Here is a 9,623-nt window from a genome sequence, read left to right as displayed (position 1 = left end):
ATACTTGTATTTCAAATGCTTTTAAGTGCCCAAACTAAAATAAAATAAAATATTATTCACGTGCGGACTTCTACTGTTCCAACAAGCCATCTTTATAGTTCAGGACCAATCTCCATCGGCACTTACGGGCAAATAAAAATCACATTAGATCTCCTAGCTCCCAGCATTCCCTATTGTTTTAATCTAACAACCCTTTCATTCCTTGCCCAGAAATTGCGCCTCCCACAAATTTTCATCCCATCTAGTCCTGGATTTTTTTTTGCTTGGTTTTTTTTTTTTTTTTTTTTTTTAACTATATTCATTTTTTAGGTAAGAAGTTAGTACAAGAGTTCCAACTCGAAAAAAAAAATAAATTACTGCATAATTTATACAAAACAAAATCTACTTTTCAAGTGAATTTTATAACTATAAAATCATAAGAAGTTCCCATGTCATCTATAAAATAATGAGTTTAATTTCAGTACACAGTAAAACACCATAAACCTTAAATATTACATTAAAGATAAATGTTCAGTATCAAACTTCGAATTTCCATGATTCCAAGATTCGATGATATAAATCATATACAGAGTGCCATACATGGCAAATAAAGAACAGTAAGATCATACGCATAATTTTAAGGTCACATATTATACAACATTATAAAATACAATTACCCACTAATGGCAACCCCAACAACCATTTGAGGCTTCATAGTAACAGAAACTGGGGCTTCTGCCATCTGCAGCTGCTGCTTCGTTACTTCGAAGGAGCGAGATAAAGCATCCACCATGGTTGGAAGAGCAACTGCTTTGTTATCAGCATCACTCGCATCTGAGTTCACGACTTCCCACTCATCTTTGAGAGTCGCACTCTTCGTCTCCTCTGATCGCCTCTCAATATCAAAAGCTGTGGGAAGGATAACATAATCATTCATGGGGTTATAGAAAGGATCGGGCTCGCCGGCTTTCAACCAGTGCTTCAGTATTCGAAAAACATGATGGTCACAGACTATTCCTCGATGTTCGGCATTAACTGCAACTCTGATCGACGCATCAAATCCATCAGCCTGAAAGCATCAGTTCAAACATAATGTTAAAGATATAATGGCTCTCAAAGTGCGTGGTCGAAGATTATGGCGTTTGAGTATTAGTTGTGGGGGGCAATGGATGGTAGGACACTTTGATCTTAAAAACCTAAGCACGGAAAGTGTATTAAAAAGCTAATGATAGTGGTAATTTTGATGTGTCTCCAAGCGTTATGTATGTAAATATGAAAGTTTAAGTGTTAGATATGTAAATATAGCTGTGTGATATGTATGTAAATGCCACCTTTTTTTTCTGGCTGCCAAATCCAGCAAGTGAGACCATGGAAATGGCCCAACTTTGGATCACAGCTTTTTTTGGATTGAAAAAAATGAATCCAGCCACTGTTTTGCCGTTTTTTTTTTCCACTCTTTGTTTTTATTTATTTTTTATTGCAAATTGCTACAGCATATTCATGAAAACAGTTAGTTCTGAAACTTACTACATTTCATGTTAAAATATAAGACTTTTGTATTGACAAGCTAAAAGCAGTAGGCTACAGTAGTAGTAGCCCTTGTGGCAAAGTTATAACTATGAGTGATTAAATCATTAAAAGATGTGATCGTTTTAGATATCTCGGGTATCTGATCGTTTTAGATATCTCGGGTCTATTGTTCGAAGTGATGGTGATATAGATGGGGATGTTATTAGTAGAATATAAGTTGGATGTTTGAAATGGAGAAATGCATCGGGCTTATTGTGTGATAGAAAAGTACTAAGCGAAATGAAATTTTATAAGATAGTGGTGAGACCTGAAATGCTCTATGGTGCAAAATGTTGGCCTTTAAAAGAGAAGCATAAAACATAAGTGTTGTTGAGCTGAGAATGCTTAGATGGATGAGTGTCTTGATACTCAGGGGCAAAATGCGAAATAAATATATGTGATAGGATTTGTGTAGCTCCAGTGGCGGACAAGGCTAGAGAGAATCGTCTTAGATGGTTTGATACATTAAATGTCGACCATCTAATGATCCCATTAGAAGAATAGATGTTTTAGATTCCACTTATGTTAAGAAAGACAAAGGTAGTGCTAAAAAGACTTGGGCATATTGTTTTAAAAATTATATTACTCAGTTAGAATTAAATGAAAATATGACCCTTAATAAAATGCAATGGAGAAAGGAATCATGAAGCTGAACCCACTTAGTTGGATAAATGCTTATTGTGGTTGTGGTTGTGGTTGTTGTTGTAGATTGTTTTTATTAGAATTGCTTAGATTTTTTTTTAATTAATTTCAATCATTTTATTATTATTTCTTATTATGTTCTTTGTTTTCCTTTTTATTAATTTGTTTAGAATTAATATTTGAATTGAAATTTTAGACATGAATTTAATTAACCATTTCTTTAAATTGATTAAAGAATTTTCAAGATAAATTTCAAGAATATCACTCCCCTTCACAATGCTGAGTAGTTGAATATATTTTATGTACCCCTTTAGCTTGGGAGTAATGCACCAGGAACTTTATTCTACAAGTATGAGAAATATTAATGTCAAGATCTCGATTTGCCTATGCATTGCCCTAAGTTCGATGTGGCAATTTACAAAATATAGTTAAGATTAGCCACTCGAGTTATAGTCATCATCTTCAAGCATTAGAAGAATAGATGTTTTAGATTCCACTTATGTTAAGAAAGACAAAGGTAGAGCTAAAAAAACTTGGGCATATTGTTAAAAAATGATCTTAATCAGTTAGAATTAAATAAAAAATATGACTCTTAATAGGATGCAATGGAGAAAGGATTCATGAAGCTGAACCCACTTAGTTGGATAAATGCTTGTTGTGGTTGTGGTTGTAAATTGATTTTTTTAGAATTGTTTAGATTTTTTTAATTAATTTCAATCATTTTATTATTATTTCTTATTATGTTCTTGTTTTCTTTTTTATTAATTTGTTTATAATTAATATTTGAATTGAAATTTTAGATATGAATTTAATTAACCATTTCTTTAACTTGATTAAAGAATTTTCAAAATAAATTTCGAGAATATCACTCCCCTTCACAATACTGAGTAGTTGAAGACATTTTATGTACCCCTTTAGCCTGGGAGTAATGCATCAGGAACTTTATTCTATAAGTATGAGAAATATTAATGTCAAAATCTCGATTTGCCTATGCATTGCCCTATGTTCGATGTGGCAATTTACAAAATATATTTAAGATTAGCCACTCAGAGAGTTGTAGCCATCATCTTCAAGCATGCAGCCTGTGTAAATTTTGCAGGTAGATCCTAACGACATCAAACATTTATGGATCGAGCTATGATATTGTTTCAATTTGTTTATCAAATTGCAGGATTTGTTTATCAAATTGCAGGACTCATTTTGGATATTTCTCTGACGCAAATTTACTTGATCCTCTTTAGGTCTCTCTAACCGTCTTACCAGACAAAACAAGAAGCCTATGATAAGGTATTTCAAAAAGCTTTTTGGTGAACATTCTTGAGGTTATATCCTTACAAAATCAAATGTGGGAATAATACAACATTGCGGTTTTAATTTTAGTAAACATTTAACTTCAACACAAATTTAAAATATCATGCATATATTTATATTTAGCGCATTTTATTTAAAATATTTTTTTATGATGCTTGTTTTCCTTATTATAACAAGCTGAACTAAAGAAAAAACATTTGAACGAGCAACTATACACATAGACCGTACGTCAATACCTGATACATTTAACACAAACAAATCAATGTCTACCAAAACTTTCAATGCTCATATAGGAAGATGGACAGTAGAACTTTCGGGATGGGATTATGATGTCGATAAAAGTGCAAAATCCAGAGAATGGAAATCAGTTTGAACTAACGTCATGAATGGAAAAGAAAAAAGAAAAAAAGAACGTCCTGTTTGCTTCAGTGAAACAAAGTCACACTAGCGTCAATGATGGAATATACTATTTTCACAGTTTTCTGTCGTTAGCAAATATTCAGTCACTAATCTGGACATCTCAAACCAAACAAAAGTTCTGGAGAATTTAGGAACAATTGAGCTGTTTTATCAACTTTTAGTATCGAATAAGAAACTTCAATTATGACAGCAGAAAAATAATGAGGACGATTAAAATATTTAAAAAGACTACTTACTTTGGCTGACTCAGTTGGAACTGTTCCATCCCCACTAACACAGATATGCTTGGGCTGAGAAAGAGTCATGTTAAGTTTTATTAGAGTAAAGCATAAAAAGCAGTCCCTAAAAGCAGCATTGAAGAACATTAAAAAAAAAAGTAGATTTCAAGTTTCATTAAAGGCCAAATTAAAGAACTTATAGCACCCAAAGAAGGATATCAAGAGCAGCAGCAGAAAAAAAAAAACAGTTATGCATCGCAGTATAGCAAAATCTAATGATGCACACAACATACAAGGTAAAATTTTACTGCTACTATAAACGGCAAAAAAGGATAAAACTAGAACAATTTCTATTTAGAATAAAAAAAAGAAAAAACTAATTTAAAATCATAATGATTTCAGAATGAATCTTAGAAAACAAATCAAAATACCAAATCATTCTTGTTGATCTGCTTCAAGAGTTAAATTTACTAGATAATTTTTTTGTGCAACTCTATTCAAGTTATTTTGTTCTATCCATTTTCATTCTTGTTTCATCAATTTTAATTTAACAGGTTTAATTGGTGAATCTTTATCCTCTACTACGCATGCTCAAGCCATATAAATTTTTTTAACACTATCATTGTCAGGTCCTAAGTCCAAGATGTAAAATGTTGAGAGTTGCATTAGATAGCATCAATTTTTTTGTCGAAAAATTATGGCATGAATCATTTAAATTATTATAATAATAATGGGACATTAAAGTGACACATAGCTTGAATATAGTAAAAATTATGCAAAAACAGCTGCACCAGCACCCGGGTAGTGCTAAATAAGCAATAGTTTACACATTACGGAAAAATACGAATAAATAAGTTAATTCATGAAATTAATATTAAGATAAAAATTTGAAATATATGTACTCTTATTAGTAAATTAATGAAATTAATAGAAATTACGGTTCATAAAATGATAAGTCTTTGATGGATTCAAAAAACTAAATGGATTGAAGAAAAAATTAAGAAGATTGATAAGTTAAGTTCCTAAATATTAGTATTCAGGTAAAAAACATACTAGAAATAGCAGTGTAATTATAGATAAAATTTTCAAATATAATGTTGAAAAATTAAAAAAACTAAAAATAGAATTATAATTTTAAAGATTGTTATTGATACTAAAATTTTTAATGCTACAAGTATTTATGCTCCCCAATAGGTTTTGATGTATGTTCAAAAGAAAAATTTTGAAAAGAATTAGAAAAATTAATACAAATGATAGCTCTTAAAGAAATTGTTTTTTATTGAAGGAAATTTCAATAGACATATTGATGGAGTAGTAGAAGAATTCATAAGAATTCATGGAGAGTAATTTTAGAGTAACTAATGAAAAAGATAAAGTTATATTTAATTTTGCTTTAGTTTAAATTATATTATTTTCTAATACTTTATTTAAGAAAAGTGAAAAACATACTCTTATAAGAATAAATTTAACAAAACACAAATTGAATATTTCCTTATGAGAAAAATAGATCATCGAGATTGTAAGATCATTCGAAGTGAAAATTTAAGTGTCCAACATCAATTATTAATTTTGAATTTTAAGGGTTGGAAGAAGATGAAAAATATAATGAAATATCTATCATAGATATAGATTAGGACACTTCAAGAAAAATAAATTTAATTTTATGAATACATTTCAAAATCTTCAAATTTGAGATGTTCATGAGTAAGCTAAAACCGTGGGGATAAAATAACGAGTGTTATTAAGCAAAGTATAAAAAATGTGTTTGAATAATAAAAAAGAAAAACTATAATGATAAAAAATACTTTGTGGAATACCCAAAATAGATAAAAAAATAAAAAATATTTTTATGAAAATTAATTTAGATGTAAAATCTTAGAGAATTAAAAAAACATAAAGATGTGCAGGAATTGAAGTACATCTCAATTGTTACAAAATTTTCAGATGTATTTCCTAAGATATTATCAAGACTACCACCAAAACGTGAAACTGAATTAAGATAAAACATATTAAAAGGCTCTAAGAGAAGTGCATTTGAGGGTTCTAGAAAAAGAAGATGTTGATATTTTTTATGTTCATGTCATTAAAAATATGTATATTATAGTTGTAATTTATGTTCAAACATAAGGATGGTTGACCAAGTATTTTTCTATTTTAATTGGATTACATTAGGGATTGTTATTAAGCTCTTATCTTTTTGTTCTAGTTATGGATGCTCTTACTAGACATTTGCAGGAGGATATACTTTGGTGTATGTTTTTTTGTTGAAAATATCCTTCTTATGGATAAGACGAGAGAGAGTTACGGAAAAAGTTGAATTATGGAGGTTAACTTTAAATTTTAAAAGCTTTTCATTTGAGTAGATTAAAACTGAATACATGAAATGTACTTTTAATAATAATAAGCCTAGTGGCGGAGTTATATCAATGGGCAATCAAGCCATTAAAAGAAATGAACATTTTAGATTTCTCAAGTCTATTATTCAAAGTGATGGTGACATAGATGAAGATGTTATTGGTAGAATTCAAGTTGGATGGTTGAAGTGGAGGAATGCATCAAGTCTATTGTGTGAAGGAAAAATATCGCTTAGACTTAAAAGGACATTTTTATAATATGGTGGTGAGACCTGCAATGCTTTGTGGCAAAACAAGTTAGCGTGTAAAAAAGAAGCATAAAATTAAGTGTTGCAAAGATAAAAATGCTCAAGTGAATGAGTGGTTATAGACTTAGAGATAAAATGTGAAATGACTATATCTATGAAAAGTTGGAGTAGCTCCATTGGCAAACAAAATTAAAGAATCATCTTTAAATGGTTTGGACACATTAAATGTGACAGTTGGGAGACTAGATGATATATATTTAACTTATGTTAAGGAAAACAAAGATAGAGCTACAAAGACTTAGGCTTGTTCAATAAAAAATTATTTAAATTTATTTGAATTAAATGAAAATATGACACTCAATTGGAAGGAAAAAAGATTCATGTAATCAACCCCACATAGTGGGGTAAAGGCTTGTTATTGTTATATATTCAAAAGTTGTATATTCAAAAGATCTATTCCTTCGGCCGCTCTTAGGTAGTTACTCATGTATCTTGTCTTTCCCACCCTTATCTACATATGTACAAACACTTCAATTTTTTATGTTAAACAATAGAGGTTTACGAACTTAGTGTAAGCATTGGCAAATCAGTTTGCATAAAGCAATTTGTAATATATAAGAAAGTAAGAATTCTTACAAAAAAAAAGGTTGTGAATAGAACAGAAGTTATAGATTTTGATGATTTATATCATAGGCTTGGTAATAGGTGTTGATAAATTCGATTGATAAGGACATTAAAATTTTTGCCTAATTCTAGAATTCAATCCTCATCTGTCATAACAACTCACACCATAAAAACTTTAGATGAGCTCCAGCTAGCTCGAGATGTGCAAAATATTTGAGTACCACACTCTACACACAGGAGGATTCGAAACATTGACCTGAGGAGACTTACGACCTTCAGAGAGATTGCTCTACCAACAAGTCATTGAATATATGTGTGTGTGTGTGTGTGTGTGTGTGTGTGTGTGAACGGGATGATCACGGCCGCTCTGCTAGGAGTTGGCACCGCGGGCGATTTCGTGGCGACGCGAAGATGTTACGTGTGTGTGTGTGTGTGTGTGTGTGTGTGTGGGTGGGGGGGGGGGGTGTGTGTGTGTGTGTGTGTGTGTGTGTGTGTGTGTGTGTGTGTGTGTGTGTGTGTGTGTGTGTGTGTGCGTGTGTGCGTGCGTGTGAACGGAATGATCACGGCCGCTCTGCTAGGATTTGGCACCGCGGGCGATTTCGTGGCGACGCGAAGATGTTAGCGGCTAAACGACGGCAATCCCTGGTGAGATTTTTCTGGTTTTTCGTTTTAGGCTTTCCCCTTGCTCTCAGTTTTCTTCTCCCGTCATCTTCTCTCGCTACGGTCATGGATAAAACTTACGCTGGGATCACTGCGAGGATTTCTTCTTCTGGGTCTCCTTCAAAGTTTGTCTTCCCTTCTTCTTACCATGATTCGCTTGCTATTGGGGGTGATAGTAGCTTCATTAAACCTCAAGGTCATAAGAGGGGTAAAAACGCGCTTTTTCTCTCCGATTCTGAGAACTCTATCCTCGCCACTGCTTGTCGTTTTAATTTGATTGATAAATTCCTCTATGGTCTGCCGAAATATGATTTTCTATTGAAGAATTTTGAGTTGTTAAAATTTTCGGGAGGTTGGAAGATCGGGGCCTTGGATAGCCGACATATTTTGATACAACTTTTCATTGAAGACGATTATACAAAGATTTTCGCCCGTACAACTGTTCACTTTGGTGATGTTTGGATGAAGGTCTCAAATGGACAACTGACTTTGACCCCAAAACCGAGCTCCCTGTTATCCCTGTCTGGTTTAAACTCCCTGGTCTGAAAGCGCATTTGGTTAATCACGAAATTTTATTTTCGATTGCTGCCATGTACGGGAAACCTCTAATGCTTGATGCTCATATCTTCAATCTCACAAGGCCCTCGGTTGCTAGAATATTAATTGAGAGAGATATCACCTTACCTCCACCGGAGGATATTTGGATAGGCTCTACTCATACGGGTTACTGGCAATCGGTTTTGCTTGAAAAACATCAATATTAGGGTCTGTTTGGGGCAGCTGCAGCTTATCCAGCTTCTGCTGATAAGCAGCTTATCCTGATAATCTGCTGATGAGCAGCTGATCCGGATAAGTTGTCTGGCTGTTTGGTTGGCGCTTATGGAAAACAGCTGATTGTGAAAAATTGACCATTTTGCCCCTGTTCTGAATAAGCAGTCGAGGATTTGTTTAAATTTTACTATACTTATTTGAATATTTCATATTTATATTTCTAAACTTTTCAATTCTTTTGAAATCAATTTGATACCAAATTTATCATAAGAAAAACCATAAGATTCTAGACTTACCAGCCAATATATCAATTTGAGACAGAGATCAATAAACTAAGGTATCCTTTTGTAAGCTTCTACTTAAATTATGTTGTGAAGCTATTGTTGAAAAGTTGCTTCATGAAGCAACTTCAAAAGCTTGTTTAAAAACAGAATTTTCAAAGAAAACTTCTTGACAGCCAGCTTAGCTAATTTTATTCAGATAAGATGCACCAGCCTTAGAAAGCTGAAAAAAATGACACAAGAATGTTGTTCGGAACTAGTAAGAGTTGTCAAAGCAGATAAAAATTAATAAAGCATAAGAAGACTAGTTTGGCACAAAAGAAATGGTCAAATATTTCAGAAACAGTTTTGATCAGAATCACATTTACCTTCAGCTCTTGGCAAATATCCAGTATTCTCAGAAGGAAGATTGGGTCTGTGTAAACATCAAGAAATCTCCGTAATACCAAATTAGGATGAGCACGCCAAACATCAATAATGAAGTTTTTTTTTTTAATGAAGTTGATTGCTCGAGTTTGAATTTATTTCAAAAACTCGATTATGCAA

The 9,623-nt window shown here is 32.3% G+C and overlaps 1 protein-coding gene across 1 annotated transcript in view; it reads right to left on the bottom strand.

Annotated features, from left to right (window-relative positions):
* Window positions 1-495: 495 nt before the first annotated feature.
* The window catches only part of LOC110036270 (lecithin-cholesterol acyltransferase-like 4), a 65,620-nt gene continuing 56,492 nt past the window's right edge, over window positions 496-9,623 (bottom strand). The window contains exons 10-11 of the mRNA XM_020740675.1: window positions 4,158-4,211; window positions 496-1,048 (exon numbers count right to left, since the gene is read on the bottom strand). Of these exons, the coding sequence (XP_020596334.1) occupies window positions 653-1,048; window positions 4,158-4,211 (450 nt within the window). The 3' untranslated portion in view covers window positions 496-652. The remainder of the gene's footprint in view (window positions 1,049-4,157; window positions 4,212-9,623) is intronic.

Source organism: Phalaenopsis equestris, unplaced genomic scaffold, assembly GCF_001263595.1.
Source record: "Phalaenopsis equestris unplaced genomic scaffold, ASM126359v1 Scaffold204539, whole genome shotgun sequence".
Lineage (NCBI taxonomy): Eukaryota > Viridiplantae > Streptophyta > Magnoliopsida > Asparagales > Orchidaceae > Phalaenopsis > Phalaenopsis equestris.
Note: the sequence above shows the minus strand (reverse complement) of the source record. Positions and strands in the feature narration are given on the sequence as shown.